The sequence below is a fragment of the Pipistrellus hanaki genome, assembly GCF_964339955.1.
Source record: "Pipistrellus hanaki genome assembly, chromosome: 14".
NCBI lineage: Eukaryota > Metazoa > Chordata > Mammalia > Chiroptera > Vespertilionidae > Pipistrellus > Pipistrellus hanaki.
Window position 1 is genome coordinate 49865881 of NC_140516.1, and position 23483 is coordinate 49889363.

Consider the following 23483-nt stretch of genomic DNA (forward strand, 5'->3'; position numbering starts at 1 on the left):
AGCCTGAGCAAGGGTCAGGGAGTCACAGAAGAGATCCGCTCTGTTCTGGAGGAGGGTGGAGAGGGGAATGTGCCGGGAACACCAGTGACCCTTGCCCTGAGTCTGGAATGAAGAGCAGGCAGAGTGGGTGGGGAGCAGCATTCCACACTGAGCCGTGTGCTGCTTCTGGACGGCCGCAGGGAGACCCCGTGCTGGGGGTGGGAGGCAGGAGGAGGGCACAGGCCCCGCCCACACGGGGGCTTACTGGCCCTTCCAAGGAATTCGGACTTAGTTTCTAAAGCTGCGGGGAACAGCAGAAGCAATACAATTGGATCAGCAGTGTTCATGTTTATCCCTTTTTATACCGAATGTATTTCCCTCACAATACCGCTAATACGGTAGGCAAGCTAGACTTTGGGGCAAAGAACAGTATTTGAAATAAAGGCAGTTCTCACATCCTGATAGAGCAGTTCACCAGGAAGATACAGTAATCCTGAACATAGCCTCAAGAGTAAAGCAAAACTTAAGAAGGAAAAATGGAAAAAAAACACAAAGCATGAGAGTTTTTAAAAAAAGGAAAAAGGAAAAAGTCCGCTCTTAAAACCTATTGGTTTAGCAGTCAAAGAAATTAGCAAATGCATAGAGAAGTTGAACAAAATAATCAACAAAGTTGATATAATGAGCCCTAACCCCAAAGTTAAATAGTGTGTTCAAATATTTCACATCCACAGTAAGAAATACTTTAAAAATCATGATCTGTTGAACACATATGTATGTACCAGAAACAGAATTTCATAAGATATTTTCCTACATGGTGCAGTTTTTCATGGTGCATTCAGTTTTCTGTTCTATTCTGTTGTATTGCTGTCAATACTAATTTCATACAAAATTGATTTCATGATCCACTCATGGATTGATAGCCCTTTTCCTTGAAAACACTAAGTTAAACATATGCATGCTTTTGTACACACATAGAACATTTACAGATTGACTTTCTGAAGTCCTTCGCACCAAGCCTCTGCTGCCTCTCTGTTCCTCTAGCAAAGCTGACTTTGACTCCTATTTTTACTGGGTCAAGGCCATCCAACACATCATCTGCTCTTCTTCTCCATTTCTATATTTAGTCTTTCATCTTTGCTTCTAGACTTAGAAAAAGTGGTATCCTTCCTTTTCAAAGGTTAACTTTTTCACCTGGAATTTTACTGTCATCATCTTCTGTTTTCTTTTCCTCCTTTCAAATCTCTGGTTCTTACATCTAGACATTTGTCCTTGATCATCCCACCATGAATTCAGTCTTAATGGGTTTAACTGGTTCTCTTTTTGAACCTCAAATATTATCAGGAACTATTATTTTTAGTCTTTATACCACAAAACTTGGTAATTGTTTTAGTTTTTTCTAGTTTTTAATCCTCACCTGAGGATATTTTTCCCATTGATTTTTAGAGAGTGGAAGGAAGGAAAGAGGGAGAGGGAGAGGGGAAGGGAGAGGGGGGAAGCGGAGAAGGAGGGGTAGAGAGTGGAGACGGAATGGAGGGAAGGAAGAGGTAGAAGGAGGGAGTGGGAGGGAGAGAGAAAGAAAGAAAAGGAACATCCATGAGAGAGACACAGCCATTGGTTGTTGCCTCCTGCAAACACCACAACCGGGGCCAGGGATTGAACCTGCAACCTATTGAACTACCATTAATGTTACATTTATGTCCATGTTGCCATCTGGGTTCCACAAGAGAATGAAGCCCTAATGTCCTCAGACTTAATGAATTAACTTCTCTCTATGTGTCTAGATTGGCACAAGTTATTTGGGAGAATTGAGAAAACAGTCAGACACATCATGGTTTGTTTGTGGCTCAGATGAGGAAGCCTGACCGGGATGCCTGCCTCACACCAGGCACTCGATACTTGTTCCTGTTATTTTTGCCCTAGAAGTCCCATAAGAGAGCACTGGCTGTCTGGATTTCTTTGCTTGGTGTGAGATTCTTGGGGAAAGGGTATCTCCAGACTGGGATCCAGTAACTGGGCATCTATATGGCGGTTTCTCAGCGTTGTCTCTGGATTTGGGACTAGCTGTGACAATAGGACTGCCGGCGTCTCTGTTGTCTTGTAGTGCACCAGCCCCTTCCCCCCACTGCAGGGCGCCAGAGTGCTGCCTCCCTCTGACAGTTCTTTCCCCAAACTGCCCTTTGACAGAAGCTTATTCAGGCTTTGATTGAACGCTTTTTAAAAAATGGCTTGATGGTAATGTATTCAGTTCTGGGTGTCCATAACCACTGTCCTTGGACATTGGTCATATTTTACTATACTGTTTTAATTTGTTTTCTGATGACTATTTTCTCCTGATTGCTTCTTATTTTATTTTAGCTACTGATCTACTTCTCGCCTGGAATCCCATTTGCTTGGGCTTGGTAGAAGGTGTGATTGGGAAAATCCAGCTTCATTCAGGTATGTTTCTGTAAACTCCGTAAACTTGTCAAACTTATTGTGGCATTTTGACATTTTCTTCTCTGAGGATAAATGTAGATTCTGTTATGGCTTTGATTCCTTTGCCTTAATTTTGAGTCTGTTCAAAGTGGGTATGTTGCCGTATAAGTTTCATGAAATAAAAATAAAACTTTAGAGAAAAGGGAGGTATAATATTTACAACCCTTTCTTCCTCTTTTTTTTTCTTCCTTTCTTTCTCTTAAAACACAGCACTTCTCAAACGCCTAGCATGTGCCAGGAATCATGCTAGTTGGCAGAACGCAGTAGTGAGCAAAACCTGACCCATTCCCACCCTCATGGAGCTTATAGTTTGGGAGAGAAAACAGACATCGGAGAATAATCACCAAAAAAAAAAGTATAATTATTTGATAATGATGGTAGGTGCTCTGATGGAAAGATATCCTCCCAACTGCACTGATTTCCAAGGAGAGGAGAGTAGGAATAAGGCTAGAGAGGTAGGCAGGTGGCCGACCAGGGCTGTTGTTGGCTTTGGGTCAGCTGTCCATTCCTGGTCCAATTAACTGGCCAGGGGAGAGTGTGGGTTTCTTAGTGTGGAGTGTGGGCCTTTTCGGGGGCCCTGTCCAGGGCAGACAAATTGGTGGAAGGTCCCCGTCTTGGAAGGACAGAAACCTGTGCCCTGGGTTCAGAGGAAATTTTGTTTGTCTGCAATCACACATTTATTTTCTCCCAGTTCTGGAGGCTGGAAGGCGGAGATGAGGTGGCATCAGGGTTGGTTTCTCCTGAGGCCTCTCCTTGGCTGGAGATGCCATCTTCCCCTGGTGCCGTCACGTTCTCTCCTCTGTGTGCTGTGTTCTCTGGTTTCTGTGTGATGCTGGGGAAATAGCTGTATCCTCACACAGCTATCCATGAGAAGATGCTGTAGGCGGGAGACTTTAAGTGGATCACAAAAGCGCTTTAAATTGAAATTATTTTGAAGATTAAGACAAGGATAAGCTCTGTTGGGGTAAGAAATAACGGAATATAAAAAGCAAAAGTATATATTTCACGATAGATTCAGAAATAGTTTGAAAATTGTCAAAAACCTTGATTAATTTGGCAGTAGAGGCTCTTGATGTAGTGATTAGGGGAATTACTACAAGTGGGATTAAGTCACAGACAGTTCATCAGCGGGCTCTCATTAAAGCAGTGCTTGCCATCTGCCTGCTTCTCCTTTGAAGTGGAGATGTCTCGGTGGCTGACATGTGGGGTGGATTGTGCACAGGGTTAAGTGTGTAATTTCAGTCCTCTGCAGTCCACGGAGACTTTCCTGCTGTGACACTGAGGACATGAAATACTTTACATGTTTCAGTGATGAATGGAGCGACACTAACATTGCTTTATTCTTTTCTACAAAGCCGTTAGAAAACCCCGTCCTCAAGGCACAGGAGAGGGGGGCCAGGAGCCTGGCAGCCCCTGCGGAGCTCGGCCTCTGCTGGAGGCCTGGCTCTCGGGAGGGACTGCCTTTCCATAACGCTCTGTTTCAATGAGAGCCTTTGGTGTGCTGTCTGGTAAACGTGAGCGTTAGCAATGATAATATGAATTTAAAAAGTCATTTAGCCGAAACTGGTTTGGCTCAGTGGATAGAGCGTCGGCCTGCGGACTGAAAGATCCCAGGTTCGATTCCGGTCAAGGGCATGTACCGGTACCTTGGTTGCAGGCACATCCTCAGTGGGGGGGATGCAGGAGGCACCTGATCGGTGTTTCTCTCATCGATGTTTCTAACTCTCTATCCCTCTCCCTTCCTCTCTGTAAGAAAATCAATAAAATATTAATTAAAAAAAAGTCATTTAATCCTCACAGCTGCTCTCTGCAGTAGGCAGTCTGGTCCACTGCACAGAGCAGTTCAGTATCGTGCTGCCACGCACACGGAAATTAGGGATGGAGCTAGAATTGGAGCCTGAGTTCTGACCTCAAAGTCCAGAACATGGAAGCCGCCTTGAAACGGGAAAGTTACTATTTACAAAATTTCTTCTCTGATGAGATCATTTGTGTTACATTTTGTCAGATTTCTATTTTCTTAAAAAATTTTTAATTGAGATTTTTAGAGAGAGAGAGAAAGGGAGATAGATAGGAACAATGATGAGAGAGAAACATCATTGATTGGCTGCCTCCTTCACGCCGCACACTGGGGATGAGCCCGCAACCCAGGAATGTGCCCTGACCAGGCATCGAACGAGCAACCTCATGTTTCACAGGTTGATGGTCAACCACTGAGTCACACTGGCCGGGCAAGGATCTATTTTAATTCAATAAAATGTATTGTGACATTCTAAAGTATATTATGTTTTTATGTGTTTTGTTATGTGTTAGGTTTATTGTGTGTTAGGTGCTTGGTAACCTTGATTCATGCCTTCCCAGCACATGGTAGGTTCTTGGTTAATGTTTAATGATAATGAATAATGAAATGGCTTATAAAAGCTTGAAACTTTGGAGTAGATTTCACCCTACTTTATAAAGAATTATAAACTTTCAAACTCTTGCATTTATTGAAATGCCTAAAAAAGCACATCTTCAAAGCACTGTTCCTAATATGAGAATTGATTTATATTTGGAAGAAAATATTATCTTACTTTTTTATTTTCCCCTATCTGATGGGTGAAAATGGCATTACTCTAATGAATGAGTGAGATTAAATACCCTTTCACACATTTAAGGGCCATTTTTATATTTTGTTGTGTTCTTTAAAGGGTTATATCTGATGCTCGTTGTGGATTATTCACCTCCAGCCTCCCAGGAGAGTAGCACTTTATAGAGACTAGACATTAATAATGACTTTTCCGTTTCAGATTTTCCATGGTGGCTTATTTTAATTCGGCAGAAAGCACTGGTGGGCAAACTTCCAGGAGACCATGAAGTCTGTAAAGTTACCAAAATTGCTGTGCTGTCACTTTCTGAAATGGAACCTCAGGATCTTGAGCTAGAGGTATGGTACTGTCTGAGGAAAATTTTTGGAAACGTGATATGAATATAATGGCAATTATGAGGATTTGGCTTAATAGACCAGAATCATACAATGTTAGACATGGGTAATATCTTTAAAATAATTTAATCTTATGGTTTTCAAACTCCATTTTAGTAATGGGAACTTTGTTTCCAAATCGGTGAAATCCAGTACATGAGATGCATCAGGCAGAGCTGCTTGGTTGAGGTGGTGATGGGGAGTGGCATGTGCTGTGAGCATTAATGTCCAGATTGTTGGCGGGCATTGCTTTTCTCTGGGGTATATACCTAGTGATGAAATGGCTGCGTCATGTGGTAACTCTGTGTTTAATCTTTTAAGGAACTGCCAGGCTGTTTTTCAAAGCAGTGTGTCATTAAAAAAAAATCTAGACAAGGGTACGAAGAATCTGTGGGGTCCAAGTACATGAGAACATAGGTGCTCTTTCTTCTGGGGAAAAAAATCCTTTAAAGTTTTATAGGCTTGATGTTCCATGTCTGCATATCGTATTTGCTGTATCTCATTGCCTTCCTAGATAACTGCATCATTTCCCATATTTAGTTTCCCATCAGACATCTGTTTAAAATTTTAGCTGCAGATGGACATAGATAGATACCAAGTTTTAGAGTAAAAATCATGTGTTTGTATTTTCTGAGACAGCAGCCACACCTGCTCTTGATCCTGACGATGAAGTATAAGTTGGTGGAGTAACAGAAAATATCGGGGAGCACCGTGGGGCTGTGGCGGGGTCTTCTTTGTGAGAGCGTGTGTGTCAGGGCTGTGGTGAAGGCCCGCGCACACGCGCACAGACCTGGCTGGGCCTCTGGAAAAGGGAAGGTGATCCACGCTCCCACGATGAGCTGTGATCCCAAGAACTCGGTCTGAACAGAGCCTCTAGGGCTGGAGAGGGTCTCAGATGTCATGTTCTCTGTCCACACTTGGTGGGAGGGCTTCATGGAACCTTTTTAGAAAGTTAGTGGTCTGTGCTGTTTTCTAAAGGTCACTGTGTGGAGGATTCTAGAATATTCATCGAAAATGTTTATGTTCAAAGTAATTTTAGACTTCTATTTAGAAAAATCTGTTGTTAGAGGTAGAGATATAGACTTCTGGAGAAGATGGTGTAGTGTTTGTGCTTCCCTATACAGGTCACAGTGGTTATCTGGAACCTTTGGGGCCGTATTTGTTTTAGAGTTCAAGTTTTGATTTTGGAGGGTGGGCAGTGATTGAGGTTATTCCATGTATTTTATGTATGCCCTGTGAGTCTGAGGTGTTATTCCACAATACAACACATTAATATTTCTTAAAGAATCAATCAGCAGAATATATTTATAAGGGAGGTAGCATCATGTCAGTTTAGGGTACATTTTGGCATATTGTAAATGAGTGGTAATTTAAAACATCCTAGCAGAATTTCAGGTTTCAGAATTGTTTGGGTTTTGGAGTTGTTGATAAGAAGGGATATTGGGCCCAAGGCCAGGAAGAGATTAGATTACCAAAAGAAAGAGGTTAGATTACCAAAAGAAACTGACCATGTGGCTCAGTTGGTGGGTGTCTCCCACGCACCAAAAGGCTGCTGCTGTGATTCCCCGGGCAGGGCACGGGCCCGATTGCAGGCTGGATCCCTGCCTGCGGTTGTGCAGGAGGCAGCCAATGGGTATTTTGCTCTCACATCAATATTTCTCTCTCTCCTGCCTTCCTTTTGCTCTAAAACAACCAATCAGTAAATAAAAAGAAAAATGAAGAAGATAGCGCTAGGCCTGGAGAGAAGTGGCTTCACGGGCCATAAACAGACCAGTAGTTTGAATGGGGCCATAGGCCTCTGGACTTTGGATCCATCATCTTCCTTACTTTTGCCAGTTGGCCCTCACATTTCCTGAAGCCCCTGCCTGCTGCTTCTTCACATTTAATCTCGACCCAAAGAGTATGTTTTTGTTGGTCTTGTTAGTGCGTGAGGATAGGAGGAGAGGAGGCAGTTGGCGTGTCCAGCTTTTGAGATTCCCAGGAGAGCAGACTCTTGACATGTTCTAAACCAGAACGCTCAGTTCACTGGCATGAATGAATATTTAGCACAGACAGCTGTGAATTAATGCCCTTGGAGCATAGAAAATGTGCATTTTGCAATATTTAAAATTTTAGATGCCCATTTTTAAAAGCAGTAATTAACCTCAGCTGGGGCATTTTATTTCTCAGTTATATTAACTATAATTATGATCCTAAGCTGAATTTTCCATCCCTAAATCCTGAGTAGATCCTGTCCTATATTATTTGCCTGCCGTCTGCTGTAGCTTTCTAATCACTGAGAGCACCGCTGGGTTTGCTATGACCAGTCGTCTGCTTGGTCGTTTTTCTAAGTCTTGAGGTTTGCTTTGAACCGCAGTGCATGAGCGGTAGCATCCACTTCTGTACTCACACTCGAACATTTAGCAAGCAGATATTAATAATAATGAATTCTTTCTCTCTCCCTCTTATTTAGCTCTGTAAGAAGCATCATTTTGGAATTAACAAACCAGAGAAGATTATACCATCCCCTGATGACTCAAAGTTTTTACTGAAGACCTTTACGCATATTAAGTCCAATGTATCTGCTCCTAATAAAAAGAAAGTAAGCAAAATCAGTCAGAGAAAGACAAGTATCACATGATCTCACATGTGGAACCTAATGAACAAAATTGATACAGAAACATAGATGCATAGAACAGACTTCGGAATCTCGGAGGGAATGCGAGGGAGGGCGGGTGGGTGAGAAGAGACTAACCAAAGAACTTGTACGTACGCATATCTGCGTAACCCAAGGACACAGACAGTGGGGTGGGGAAGGCCTGGGGCGGGGTTGGGGGCGGGCTAGAAGGGGTCAATGGGGAAAAAAGGAGGAACATATGCAATACTTTCAACAATAAAGATTTAATAAGAAAAAAAAATTTAACTGATGCGGGCTTGGAGTTCATTTTTTATTAGGTCAAAATTGAGGGGCAGTTTCCTGCCAGGGAACTCCCTTTCAAACCACCTGTCACATTCCAGCGCTGTCTATGATGTCCTGGGATGGCTTCACTGCTTTCCCAGGAAGGCGTGTATACCCACAGGCTGTCTCCACCTTACGTTCCCGCGGTGATGGGAGATTCGTATTTTGCAGGTTAAGGAGAGTAAAGAAAAGGAGAAGTTGGAAAGGAGATTACTGGAAGAGCTGCTGAAGATGTTCATGGACTCGGAATCCTTTTACTACAGCTTGACCTACGACCTGACCAACTCGGTGCAGAGGCAGAGCGCTGCGGGGAGGGACCCCCGGCCCCTCTGGCAGAAGGTGCCTCTCGGGCTCAGGGCAGGGTCTGCCTCCGGGCAGCTTACGGACTTGTTTGGCTTTACTGGGAAACAAACAACAGGTTTCTGAAATGTTGATTCTCTACCCTTTCCAGGTTGATGATCGATTCTTTTGGAATAAATATATGATACAAGATCTTACTGAGATTGGTGTGAGTAGTTGTTTTCTAAAATATTCTAAGATAATTATAGTTAAGCAAATATTTTAAAATTGTCTTAAAATCTCTAATGTTTTTCTGTATAGAATGGGAATCAGTTAGCCAGGGAAAACTAAGGCGTTTGGTATTTTAAGGCAGCTCACAATGCCATTGCTCAGCCACAGGCCTGCCTTTTTAGCGGGCTGCCATAGGTAGTAGTCCCTGAAGACTGGGGAACGAATGTCCTCAGAGTTCCTATAAGAGAGGTCGTTTGTTTACCCAGTGGAAATGGTGAAGCCCAATTGTCCTTGAATAATACCACATTTTTTAACTTTCCTGTTTCCTCATCTGGACAGATCTCCAAGGACATTCTAGTATTGCCAGTATTTGAATCTGGGAAGATAGGGAATATGATGAGGTTACTGAGATTTGGTGATTACCGTCTTTCTTTACTCTGTCGTATTATGCTGGAGAATGATGACTGTCCAAGGACAACTAATTAATTTACTCAGTCAATCAACAGATATTTATTTGTGGAAAACCTACTATGTGCCAGTTACTGTTTTGGACGCAAAGTGGGCAAATAGTTGATTAGGATCATATATTATCTTGTTCTTAGCCTTTCAAAAATCTCAAACCTTTTGTCCTGGCCAGTGTGGTTCGGTTGGTTGGAGTGCTGTCACCTACACAGAAAGGTCTCAGGTTTGATTCCTGGTCATGGCACATTCCTAGGTTATGGGTTCGATCCCTGGTTGGTACATATAGAAGAGGCAACCAATTGATATCTCTCTATCTGTCTCTCTCCCTCTCCCTCACTCCTTCCTTTCTCTAAAAAATAATAATTAATAAACAAACACATCCTCGGGTGAGGATTAAATAAGCATATTATTTTTTAAAAATTTCAAACCTTTCTCCTTTTTTTCTATTTCTCTTCCTTGGTGGGAGTTAGTAGGTAGATAGTGCCTACCACTAGCTATCTATCATGTCTCAATCGAGAAAGAGTTCTGACCTCTTTATGATGCTGAAACTGTGACCACGAAAACTCTGAGGCAGGGCTAGCAGTAAGTGTGTGTGTAGTGAAAATCTGTCTTGCTCGCTGACATAGGAGCTCTATGTTTTGCAGAGTTATTTTGTATTACCATTTAAAACCGATGACTTGCAATAAAGGTGGCATTTGGCAACATACATTTCTCTGTTCCTGTCAAGAGCTTTGCATTTTTTGCTAGAAGGGGAAAAATACAAATAATGGGAATGATGATAAGAATAATAAAACCTTTTACTATTTTCAAGCACTTTTCCAAGATCTATCTTCAGGCTCCATAAAACAACACTGTGAGCTAGGACCTGGACTGGGTGGTTATGCGAGAAGAGATTAGTGTGAGTAGTTACGTTCTAAAATAGGGTTTGAAGTTGATGCTGAGATCAGGGCTAGATCTGATTATGGAGACAGGAGAGAAAGAGGGACTAAGAACAACTCTTTGGGAAGCTTTTTATATTTTACTGTTTATCCTTTACTATTGCTAATAGTTACTGTAAGCAGGCACTCTGCTAAGCACCTTTTACATTTTACTCACTAATCTTCACAGCAACCTTATAGGGTAGTAGTTTTCCTGTTTTTCAAAGCAGAATGTCCAGGCACTGGTGAGGTGCAGTGACTCACCTGGGTGAGTTAGTAAGTGGTGGAGCTTGAATTTGGACCCTGCTGTCTGGCTCCTATGGTGTGGTCCCTCTCAGGCAGTTCTCTTTTGAATGATTATCCTACCTAAGAAAAGAGTAATATGCAAATTGACTGTCACTCCAACATACAAGATTGCTGCCCCCATGTGGTCAAAGATGGCTGCCATAAGATGGCCAGCAGGGGAGGGCAGTTGGGGACAATCAGGCCTGCAGGGGAGGGCAGTTAGGGGTGACCAGGCTGGCAGAGGAGGGAAGTTGTGGGCAACCAGGCATGCAGGGAAGGGCAGTTGTGGGGGACCCAGGCCTTCAGGGGAGAGCAGTTAGGGGCAATCAGGCTGGCAGGGGAGCAGTTAAGCATCAATCAGGCTGTCAGGGGAGTGGTTAGGGGTTGATCATGCTGGCAGGCAGAATCAGTTAAGGGCAATCAGGAAGGCAGGCAGGCAGGCAAGCAGTTGGGAGCCAGCAGTTCTGGATTGTGAGAGGGCAGTCGGACATCCCTCGAGGGGTCCCAGATTGGAGAGGGTGCAGGCTGGGTTGAAGGATCCCCCCCTCCCGTCCTGTGCTCTGGACCTCTAGTTATAAAGAAAAGGAAATGCTCTCTGTTCCACGTGCACTCCTCCCTCCACTCCTTTGTGTTCTCCAGTGAGCAGAGAAAACGGTTAAAGAAGTTTCTAATGAGCTAACACATATGTGCCGGCTCCTGTTTGGGTTTAAGAAGGTAGCAGTGCTGTCCAGCTTAGAAACAACGTGATGTTCCTGTTGTTTTCAGTCACCAGATGTGGACTACTGGATTATTCCCATTATCCAAGGTTTTGTGCAGATTGAAGAACTTGTGGTAAATTACAGCGAGTCCTCGGACGATGAGAAAAGCAGCCCAGAGACCCCGCCCCAGGAGTCCACCTGCGTAGATGACATTCACCCACGGTTCCTAGTGGCTCTCATTTCTCGTCGCAGTCGGCACAGAGCAGGTGTGTGTGGGGCTGTAATCACATGCAGATCAAATCCAGGCCAATGGAAGTCCTGGGGGGGGCGTTGAAATGCGATGGCCATATGGCTCTGGAAGCACAGTCCGTTTCAGTGCTCACTGTGTAGTGTGACTGGGAACCAATCATTGGATAGAGGTGAACTGGGAAGAGTTAACAAAAGGAGAAGGAAGAGGAGAAAGTCACTGGGATGAGCTTTAAAATAACATTGTTCCCACTGACACCACAACCATCACCGTGACCGTCACTGTAATAAACCCTTCCTGAGGGCGAGGGCCTTTGGGAAAATCCTCCCTTTCAGTGCATAGGAGCTCTGAGCTTCAGTTTGTAAAAACCATGACTTGGGATAAGTTGATCCTGTTCTGCCTGGCAGTTGCACATTAGATCCCTAAGGCTATCCTGAAAGAGAGAAGCATGATCTAGTTAGACTACATTTTTTTTAATGTTGCTTTTTTTTTTTTTTGCTTTGTTTTAGGAATGCGCTATAAACGACGCGGGGTGGATAAAAATGGAAATGTTGCAAACTATGTGGAGACTGAGCAGCTGATTCATGTCCATAACCACACCTTGTCATTTATTCAAACGCGAGGCTCTGTGCCTGTCTTTTGGAGCCAGGTTGGCTATCGATACAACCCAAGACCTCGGCTGGACAAGAGTAAGCATGCCCCTTATTTGGTTTGCAAATGATGATATCAGATAGATATTAGGTACTTTATAGATTTGGATTTGCTTTGCCAGATGCTTTATTCAAAACAATAACTCATACAATGAAATTTATAAACACTAAGTGCAATGATTATAAACACTAAGAGCAATAATGGTTGTTGACAATTTAAGTAATTTAACAATTAAAAATTCCCCAACAATAGAGCAAAACAGCTTATTATACATTTTAAATTCTTGATTTTTTGAAGAATACTTTGCTGGATGCTTAATTTTGGAAAAGGGTAAAGGAAGCCAGTATTTGTAGAAGGAGGAAGTATCTTAAGATAGCATCTATAATACAAGATGCCTTTATTGAAATGCCTCACTGTGAAGTGTTTGTTATTGTTTAAATTATTGATAAGGTAATTTCTTTTTGTAATTTAACTTTAACACTGGAATAGCTAAGTCACGTCAGCCTAATTAGGTTACTGAATTAGGTTGATTTTTAAAAAAATGTTTTTATTGGTTTCAGAGAGGAAGGGAGAAGGAAAGAGAGAGAGAGAGAGAGAGAAATATCAATGATGAGAGAGAATCATCCATTAGCTGCCTCCGACATCCCCTCCCCCCCCAATTGGGGATTGAGCCCGCAACCCGGGCATGTGCCCTTGACCGGAATTGAACCTGGGACCCTTCAATCCACAGTTTGACACTCTATCCTAGGGGTGTCGAACTCAATCAGAGAAGGGGCCAAAATCTAAAATCCAGCCTAAATCGCGGGCCGAATGGTTTACTGAACAGTCATAAACTGACAATGTCATAAACTGACAGAGGAGTGCAGTGATGACAGCTCGGTGAGGGCCACATTGCAAGGCCTGGCGGGCTGGATTTGGCCCTCGGGCCTTGTGTTTGACACATGTGCTCTATCCACTGAGCCAAACCAGCCAGGGCAGTTAATTTTTAAAAATTGTTTACAAAATATTTTTCTCTCAAAACTGAATTTATATTTCTGAGAATGTGGTAAAACTTCAGTTTTTAATATCCTTGATTGAATTTTTTTTTTAATTATAAACCAGTAAAACCTTTTCTGACAAGTTGGCTGGCTGTACAAATAGTGTTATAATTTCAGTTTGTACTTTGTTTTAAATTTACTCTTATGGAGGGGGGAAGAAATTAGATCTTTGGCTTAGCATGTCATTTTAAAATAATTAATTTTAGAAAATCTTACATTTGGGGTGTCAATTCTTTTTTTTTTTTTTTTAAGTTTGAGTAAAGATGGAATAGACACTAATTTTTTCTTAAACAGAGGAAGGAAAAATGGATTTTTTATCACTTCTTTGTAGGTGAAAAGGAAACTGTTGCCTATTTCTGTGCCCACTTCGAAGAACAACTGAAAATTTACAAAAAACAGGTGGGCTTTGGTCTCTCGTAGTAACTGTTCCTTTATATTTTGAAATGATTGTGTATATATATTTTTTAAATTTCATGAAAAAAAAAATGTTCTATTCATAATTAAGCAAAATGGCATTTCTCATGAAGTTAAAGAACACATGTAAGCTAAGAATATTCTTAATATTTTTAAATATATATTTTATTGATTTTTTTACAGAGAGGAAGGGAGAGGGATAGAGAGTTAGAAACATCAATCAGCTACTTCCTGCTCACCCCCTACTGGGGATGTTCCTGCAACCATGGTAAATGCCCTTGACTGGAATCAAACCTGGGACTGTCAGTCTGCAGGCCGATGCTCTATCCACTGAGCCAAACCAGTTAGGGCTATAAATATTTTTAAAGAAATATTGTCAGCTATTTTAGACCATTTTTATTATTTTTAAAAATTTTAATTTTTAAAATCAGTTTTATTTTTCAATACAATTGACTAGACCAATTATTATGATTTGAAAAGTATGTAGAGTAAGAAGTAAAAGGTATCTTTCATTACCACCCATAAACTTAGTTCTACCTCTGGAAATAACAATTTGATATGTATCTTTCAGTATTTCTTCTTTGCCCACCTTTCTTATATGTTCATACAGTCATGTAGGAATGTGATCATATAAACCAAAATCAGATAAAAGCTGTTAGATGAAATACACATTCAATATGATGACCAGATTTCAGATACAGGATTGAGCTGGAACTGTCAATAACTAATCCATTAGCAATAGCCAATCTGAATATGTAATGCAATAGGATGTATTTTTCTAACAGCAACAAAGATAAAATAGGAAGAAATAACCTAAATCTTGTAAGCATACAAAAAAGATACCATGACAGGTGGTGGAGGCGGGGGCAGGGGAGAGTTACTGAAGAACACAAAAGGAAATCTGAGTAAATGGAGAGAAAATACAATAATCTTAGAAGGAAAGACTCACTATTCAATAGATTTCTGTTCTTCCCAAATTAATATATAAATTTTGTGCAAATCCAAAGAAAGTCCTAGCAGGGAAATAAAAACCAAACAATTAAAAAAAAAAAACCCTATAAAGTTTGATGATGAGATGAAGTCAGAAATGTGGGAAATGAGAACTTGCACATATTGTTAGAGGGAGCATAAGTTGGTACAGCCATTTTGAATGGTTCTATCATTGAAAATAAAATATGCTCTGCTGTTAATTCAGTAATTTTGCTTTCTGATATCCTATATACTGTATACAAAAATCAGTTCCAGGTGGACATGGATTTAAATGTGTAAAGTTAAACAAAACTTTTTTTTTTTTTTTTTTTTTTTTTAAATATATTTTATTGATTTTTCACAGAGAGGAAGAGAGAGGGATAGAGAGTTAGAAACATCGATGAGAGAGAATCATCGATCAGCTGCCTCTTGCACACCTCCCACTGGAGATGCGCCCGCAACCAAGGTACATGCCCTTGACCGGAATCGAACCCGGGACCTTTCAGTCCCCAGGCCGACGCTCTATCCACTGAGCCAAACCGGTCCCGGCTAAACAAAACTTTTTAAAGGAAAACTTAGAACATTTTTTGACCTTGGGTCTTAAACTTGACTTAAAAAGCACTAACGATAATTTTAAAATGGATAAAATTGACTTGACTAATTTGTAAATATTTATTAGAATTTTATTTCTTGAAGCTTTATCATAAATATAAATAATATTACAAATGTTATAAATATTTATTATTATATTATTATTATTTATTTTTTTTTTTTAAAGAGAGAGAAGGTAGGGGTAGCCTTGATAAGAGAGAATCATTGATCTGTTGCCACCGACTCAGTGGTTGAGCGTAGACCTATGAGCCAGAGGTCACAATTTGGTTCCCAGTCAGAGCACACGCCTGGGTTGTGGGCTCGATCCCCAGTGGGGGTTCAGCAGGAGGCAGCCGGTCAACGATTGTCTCTCATCATTGATGGTTTCTATCTTTCTCTCCCTCTTTCATCTTCTCTGAAATCAGTAAAAAAAATATTTTTAAAAAGTCTTCTAAATATTTTCAATGTTTGCTATTTTCTATTAATGCCATTTATGTAAGCAGTTATCATAAACCTAAATGTAACAAATGAAAATCTAATGTATAGGATAAAGATTGATGCTTGAGTGGATTTTTGAAGCATAGATAGAAAATATTTCTAAAACATAATTCCAAATAAATCACATTATAATTCTATCATCGGATTAAACTGAATTTTTTCTCCTTATTCTTACAGGTTATCGTTAACTTGGTAGACCAAACAGGAAGAGAGAAAATTATCGGGGACGCTTACCTGAAGCAGGTGTTGCTCTTTAACAACGCGCACCTCACTTACGTTTCCTTCGACTTCCACGAGCACTGGTGAGCCGCCTCCTGAGACGAGGTTTTTTATTTATTTATCATTTCCAGTGTTGTGGTACGATGCTGCCCCAGGGACCCGAGTCTCTCTTTCTTGGGAAGAAGAACTTCTTCTCATTCTTGGAAAAGGAAGGCGTATTGTTTGTTTACTTCGCTTTAATTTTCATCTGGAGATTACTTCGGCGAAAAATTTAACTTAGTTGTTCCTGAAATATTTATATTCTTTCCGTTCCAAAATAACTTGCAGACTTAGAGTTCACTTTTTCCTTTTCTTGTTCAAGTAAAGAATTCCGGGAGCTCTTCCTTTCTGCATGAGCCTGAGCCTGGCAGGGTAACAGAAGCCCCTTCATAAAAACCATCCTGCTGGCTCGTTTTCACACTCCGCTAGTGACTCTTCTTTCTCAGTGGGTAAATGCACTAGCATTTGCTCTGGGAAATCAACAATTAGTGAACCATTTTGATGATCGCTTTACCTTGTGTGTATTTTGAAAGCAAGGTTCTATCATGACCCTGGTTCTAACGTGGGTCCAGTTGTCTCAGTGTTGAGAATGTGACAGGGAGAGAAGCTTTAGCTATCTTTATGTTTCAGTATATGTTTAAGTATATTTTCTTCCACATTACAGATTAGCTATAAACATTTATGTAATTGTCTCTATAAATTATAGTAGTGTTAACCTCGTTTACTTAAAGTACAATAATACTTTAACTTTCCAGGCTATCTTAAATATTATATTTTAAGTTAAAGCTTGTTCTTTTTCTTTTGGCTTGTATTTTAGCCGCGGAATGAAGTTTGAGAATGTTCAAACACTAACAGATGCTATTTATGACATTATTCTTGACATGAAGTGGTGTTGGTACGTATTTATTTCATAAGAAATCAGTTGAGCAAACTTTTGGTTGGTGATGCCATGTGTATGTGTGTAGTAACATCAAGCATTAAGATAATAGCAGCAAGCTGAGAGAGCATTTTTGTTTTTCTAGTTTTGCTTCCCGTTTCCTATTCTCCCTGTTAAGAGAGGGGAGGCATTGGGCATTGTAGCTTTGAACCGGGAAGAGGGGTCAAGTGGTTGGGCAAAGTGACGTGAAATGCCCGAGGACTATTCTTTAATTCCTCCTAATACTTCATAGTCTCATTTCCTTCTCCTCGTTCTTGCCATCCCTAATGTGGAAGGAGGGCTTACAGGGACTTGGTCTCAGTTGTCAAGCATTTAAAATTATCAGGGAAGGATGATGCTGCTCATATTACAGAAGGAAGAAGAAACTGGCTTAACGGACAGAAGTTTCTAGTAGACTTGAAGGCCACAGATGGCAAGAGAAATGGGCTTAGCCAGGCAGGCGGCATGTCTGTACGAGGTGGTAAAGGGTAGGATCCTGCTCACGCTCATGTAGATGCATGTTTGCTTGGAGTCACAGAGGAGGGGAGGATGGTGTTTAGAAGTGCTTTTTGCTCTTAAATGTGCAGAAAAGCATAACCCGTGTCAGTTTTTTGCTTAGTATTTCTGTGACTTGGGGCATGTGACTTTCTGTCCCTCAGTTTTCTTTCCAAAATGGGGCTAATAATGTGTTCCTTGTTGAGTTACTGTATAAATCAACAGTGTCTACATCCAACTCAATAATGCCTGCACACGGTGCTATTCCAAGGAAGCTGATAACCATTGCTGCTGTTCTGATTGCTGTGCCTTAAGGAATTTTGGTTTTGAAAAACGTGTTAAAGTCTTCCATGTGGTGAAATAATCCCGTACTGTTTTAAAAAGGGTTGATCAAGCTGGGGTGATATGTAAACAAGAAGGGATTTTCCGAGTTAACTGCATGGACTGCCTGGACCGCACCAACGTGGTGCAAGCTGCCATCGCGCGGGTGGTCATGGAGCAGCAGGTAATTCGGAATCTGTTGGATTGTAAACGTCCATTTTTAATTTTTCCAAGTGTAAACAAGTAACTTAAATCTTTGTTCTTTAGAACATGCATGGCATAAAGCATCTTGTTGCATTGCATTAAAACCTGGACAGCACAACCTCCACTAGAAATAACTTGAACCAAGTGGTTTTTTAAAATATATATTTCTTTATTGAGTTCAGAGAGGTAGGGTGAAGGAGAGAGAGAGAGAAATGTCAATGATGAGAGAATCATTGATTGGCTGCCCCCCATACACCCCCCACTGGGGATCGAGCCCACAACCCAGGCATGTGCCCTTGGCTGCAATCGAACCCAGGACTCTTCAGTTCGCAGGCCGATGCTTTATCCACTGAGCCAAGCCGGCCAGGCACAAGTGGTATTTTCTTAAGCACGCATTTCAAAATGTGAGGCCAACATTTAAAACTTTGTCGGGCATCACTGTATGGTCACTTCTGTTTTCCCTCCTCGCTAGCCCCTCTCTGCTGTATTGGGAGCTGCGGGTCAGCACATTATTCGACTGGCTTCGTGTCAGGCTCTGCCACTAGCGGGCACGGAAGGAAGATCATGAGGCTGGAGGAGGGGGAAGGGACTAGCTGCTTCACCTGGTTATTTTCCTGACAGCAGTGCCGCCACCGGGGTGGCTGGTTCCTTCGGCCACAGAACCAGCTCTTACTTCAGGCCCCACGAGCTTCCTCTAGGCCTCACGCTACCGCCCTCGTCCGCTTTAGGTCTTTGGCCCCCGACACCCGAGGGATGAGTTCAGAGGTGGAAATTCCTAGCATGGTTTCTTGTTTTTGTTTGGTCTTAATTTTTATTGATTTCACAGAGAGAGGGAGAGAGATAGAAACTTCGATGAGAGATACGTCGATTGGTTGCCTCCTGCATGAGCCCCGACGTGGGGTTGGGGGAAGGGAGTCGAACCTGCAACCCAGGTGTGTGCCCTTGACTTGGAATCAAATCTGTAACCCTCTGGTGCACGGCTGACACTAACCATGCCAGCCAGGGCTGAAAACTCCATTTCTTTTACGTAAGGGTCCCGATCGGGTATGAACATAATTCCTTTTTCTGCGGTATATGTTTTATGCCATGGAGTCTTGGCTTATATGGAATTAATCCACCAATGTGTACATTTTAGCTGAAAAAATTAGGTGTGATGCCCCCAGAGCAGCCACTGCCGGTGAAATGCAATCGGATCTACCAGATCATGTGGGCCAACAACGGAGACTCCATCAGCAGGCAGTACGCCGGCACCGCCGCGCTGAAGGTAAGTGCCTGCGGGTCATTCTGTGGCCCGGGATGGGCGTCTTTGTTTTTGAGGTAAAGGCATGCGGCCACAGGCGGTGGCTGACTTCTCTCTGGCATGTTTGGCTAAGCAGGGGTCACACACTCATGCTGTTGTGGGGCCGGGCTGGGTGCTCCCGCAGGCGCCCATCAGAGACGGAGCTGGGTGGACGTAAGGAAGAGCACATGTGGTCCCAGGAGGGCGCTGTTGGTTTCCTGCTGAGGATGGAGGCGCAGGGCTGCTGGGTCTAACGGTTTTTTGGAGGGAGTTGGCGATCTGGAATTGTGTGAAACACTTGGTTTTTAAAACCTAAGTAGACGAAACAAAACATGTCTGTTGATGGGATTTGGTCCAAGTATGACAAATTTACCTCCTAAACTTGTCTCCCCATCCTGCCTTTTACTCCTCTGTAACCTTGTGCAAGTCACTTAAGCCCTCTCTCATAGGACAGTACACATTCTTACGTGCACATGGAACATTTTCCAGGATCACACGTTAGGCCACAAAGTCTCCACAAGTTCAAGAAGACAAATTTTATCAGGGTGCTTTGTTGTTTTTTGTTTTTGTTTTAATAATAGTGGTGTGAAATTAGAAATCATTAACAGGAGGAAAGTTGAAAAATTCACAAATATGTGGAAATTAACACTCCTGAACAATCAAAGGAAACCACAGCAATACATAGAATCATGAGGCTATACCAGTGTTTTTAAACCTTTTTTGGGCAAAGGCACACTTGTTTCATGAAAAAAATCACGAGGCACACCACCATTAGAAAATGTTAAAAAATTTAACTCTGTGCCTACATTGACTATATATAAAGTAATTCTCTTGAATAGGAATCAAATAAACACAAAGAAAGTATTTTATAATTACTTTATTATGAAATATTAAGTAAACAAAACAGTGAAAAATTATAAAATTCTTGTCTTGTCTGCACCTACGGCACACCAGGCAACATTAGTGTGCCGCGGAACAGCGGTTGAAAAACGCTGGGCTATACTGAACAATTATATGAGAACAAATTGGACAATTTAGAAGAAATAAATTCTTAGAAACCATACAACCTACCAAGACTGACTTATGAAGAAACAGGAAATCTGAGCAGACTAGAGAATAAGAAGATTGAATCATTAAGCAAAAACCTCTCAACAAAGCCCAGGACCAGATGGTTTCACTAGTGAATTCTACCAAACATTTAAAGAATTAATGCCAATGTTTCTCAAGTTTGTCCAAAACACAGCAAAGGAGGGAACATTCCCAAACTCATTTTATGAGGCCCTGATATCTCTACAAGGAAATGAAACCATAGAGCACTCTCCCTGATGAATGTGGATGCAAAAATTCTCAAGAAAATACTAACAAATAAATGTAACAGTATCACACACCATAATAAAGTTGAATTTATCTATCAGATGGATTATTCAACATATACAAATCAGTAAATGGGACATCATGCACTATTAGAATGAAAGATAAAAATCATAATCTAATAGATGCAGAAAAAGCATTTGACAAAATTCAACATTCTTTTATGATAAAAACTCTAAACAAACTGGGTATAGAAGGATTGTATCTCAACATATTAAAGGAAATAATAACAAACCCACAGCTAATGGCATACTCAATGATGAAAACTTCAAAGCTTTTCCTTTAAAATCAGAAACAAGACTTTGGTGTCCACTGTCACCATTCCTGTCTGTCATTGAACTGGAAGTTCTAGCCAAAGCAATTGTGAAAGGAAAGTAGAAAGCATCCAGATTGGAAAGGAAGAAGTGAATTTGTCTTTGTAGATGACATAATGTTCTATATGGCAAATCCTAAAAACACTCCACCAAAAACTGTTAGAGCTAATAAATGAGTCCAATAAAATTGCAGAATTCAAAATCAACCTTACGAAAATCAGTTGCACTTCTATACACTAACAAACTGTCTGCTAAAAGAACAAAGAAAATAATCCCTTTACAATATCACAGACCGTAAAATACTTAGGAATAAAGTTAACCAACAAAGTGAAAGATAAGTACACTGAAAACCATAAGACATCGATGAAAGAAATTGAGAGTACACAAGTAAATGGAAAACTATCCCATGTTCTTGGATTAAAAAAAAATTCTCAAAATGTTTATAATACTACCCAAAGCCATAAATAGATTCAGTGTAATCACTATCAAAGTTCTAGTGGCATTTTTCACAGAAATAGACAAAAGCAATTTTAATGTTAGTATGGAACCATGAGGCCCCCCAATAGCCAAAGCATTTCTGAGAAAGAACAAAGCTGGAGGTATAACACTCTGATTCCAAAGCAATATGACACTGACATAAAAACAGACACACAGATCAATGGAATCGAACTGAGAGCCCAGAAGTAAAGCCACATATACAACTAGTACAGCTGTTATAAGATGAATAAGTTCTGTAGATAATATTCATCAAGGGTGTCAACAGTACATTATGGGGAAAGAATAATCTCTTCAATAAACGGTGCTGGGAAAATGGAATAGTCACAAGCAAAAAAGTGAAATTGGACCCCTGTCTTATATAAAAATTAACTCAAAATGGATTAAGGACTTAAATGTAAGATCTGAAACTTTATCGTTTACTCCAATAAGAAAACATAGGGAAAATGCTCCATGACGTTGGTCTTGGGAATGATATTTTGGGTGTGATTCCAAAAACAAGCAAGTAAAGGAAAGGAAATAAGTGAGGAGGAGTACATCAGACAGAAATTTAGGGAGCTGTCCACATTCTCCACATCAGAAATTTGTGGTTTTTCAATATGTCAAGTTGAGGTTTAAAGGCTTTTTTGTTTGGTTTTGTTTGTTCTATAAATCACCAATAATGGCTTTACCTTAAAGCTCCATCTACCTGAAGGCTTGTTGCTACAAATAGTATGTTTAATTATTTGGCATGCTTGGGTCACAGTCAAATACTAATAGATATTTTAATTTAACGGCATTACTGGGAATTATAAAAGCCTACGAAGTTACAGTCGTACAAGCCCACCTTGACTTCGGGAACATTCTTGTGCTTAAATAAACTGTCAATGTTTTCCTTGTCAGGGTGACTTTACGAGGACAGGAGAGAGGAAGTTAGCAGGAGTGATGAAAGATGGTGTTAACTCCGCAAATAGGTACTACCTGAATCGATTTAAGGATGCTTATAGGCAAGCTGTCATAGGTAAGAAACGTAAAATTTGTTATTCCTTCTGTGACTGTTTTACAGAAACCAACGTTATTAACATAGTTCATATGTTTATAATATGCGTATGCTTCTATATTGAGCATCTTACCAAATGAATCAAATTCAAATTTTCAGATTAGAACCTGACAAATTTTTTAGGCTGGAGCAGCACAAGAAACCTCTCATTTCCATACGTATCTGTCAGTTTGCTGTTCATGGGACAGAAAGCATGGTTGATGAAATAAGAAATAAGGGACCTTAAAACTTCATCAACTAAAAACTCCACCTTCTATTTGTTTTTCCCTTACGCAAGGCTGAGAGATGTACCGAGATGGTTTTCTTTCTCTCCATGGGTGTGGTTGAATAGCATATTAAAGAGTATTACATAAGCCATGCTGTTTTGGCTCAGTGAATAGAGCGCCGGCCTGCAGCCTGAGGGGTCCTTCCTGGGGTCGATTCCCGTCAAGGGCATGTGCCCAGGTTGCAGTTTCGCTCCCCAGTGTGGGGAGTGCAGGAGGCAGCCAATCAATGATTCTCCCTCATCATTGATGTTTCTATCTCTCTCTTCCTCTCTGAAATAAATAACAATATACTTTAAAAATTTATTCTAAACAATTGAATCCTGTGGGTTGTTTTTTTTTTTTGGTTTTTTTTTGGAAGAGTTGTAAATGGAGGTAGATTGCCCAGAGGAATTCATGCTTTGGCATGTTTTAAATTTAATTTTTATGAAAACATTTCCTTATAGTATTTAAATAAACATATAGTATGGATTAGAACCAAATGTAATACCTTACCTATGGTCTCTGATACTTTTTAAATCCTATTTTTAAACTTGATGTTTATCATACATTAAGTAATGGGGCCTGGACACGGGCCAGTTAGTAGTTTGAGAAGTCTGGTGTAAAGAAGTTTGGTTCATTTGCCATAGATGGGGGGTGCTGACTGGAAAACTGGGTTTTAGCACGTTATTACAGAAAAGTAAGATACCTTCCTTGTGTTGGTCAGTCTGATGACTCAGCTATGTCCTTGAGGACTCAGGCTTTGTCCCTTTCTCAGTTTGATCTCTTCAAGGTTGAGACAGGCCAATTGCAGGCTGGGCTGTTGCTTCCCCTTGTAGTGATAGAGAGGCAGGTCTTTTCCAGAAGCCCCCTCCAGTCTCATTGTCCCAGACAACTATAGGGAATGGGATTATAAGGA

General features: G+C 41.0%; 1 protein-coding gene across 3 annotated transcripts in view; it reads left to right on the forward strand.

Moving 5' to 3' along the window:
- INPP5F (inositol polyphosphate-5-phosphatase F) overlaps positions 1-23483 on the forward strand; it is a 45440-nt gene that overhangs the window by 13658 nt on the left and 8299 nt on the right. For all 3 annotated transcript variants that reach the window (XM_084904423.1, XM_084904424.1, XM_084904425.1), the window contains exons 2-14: positions 2335-2415; positions 5241-5377; positions 7866-7994; positions 8523-8690; positions 8803-8859; positions 11291-11489; positions 11980-12159; positions 13490-13557; positions 15808-15932; positions 16706-16783; positions 17684-17804; positions 18960-19088; positions 22166-22283. In XM_084904423.1, coding sequence (XP_084760549.1) covers positions 2335-2415; positions 5241-5377; positions 7866-7994; positions 8523-8690; positions 8803-8859; positions 11291-11489; positions 11980-12159; positions 13490-13557; positions 15808-15932; positions 16706-16783; positions 17684-17804; positions 18960-19088; positions 22166-22283 — 1590 coding nt within the window. The remainder of the gene's footprint in view (positions 1-2334; positions 2416-5240; positions 5378-7865; positions 7995-8522; positions 8691-8802; positions 8860-11290; positions 11490-11979; positions 12160-13489; positions 13558-15807; positions 15933-16705; positions 16784-17683; positions 17805-18959; positions 19089-22165; positions 22284-23483) is intronic.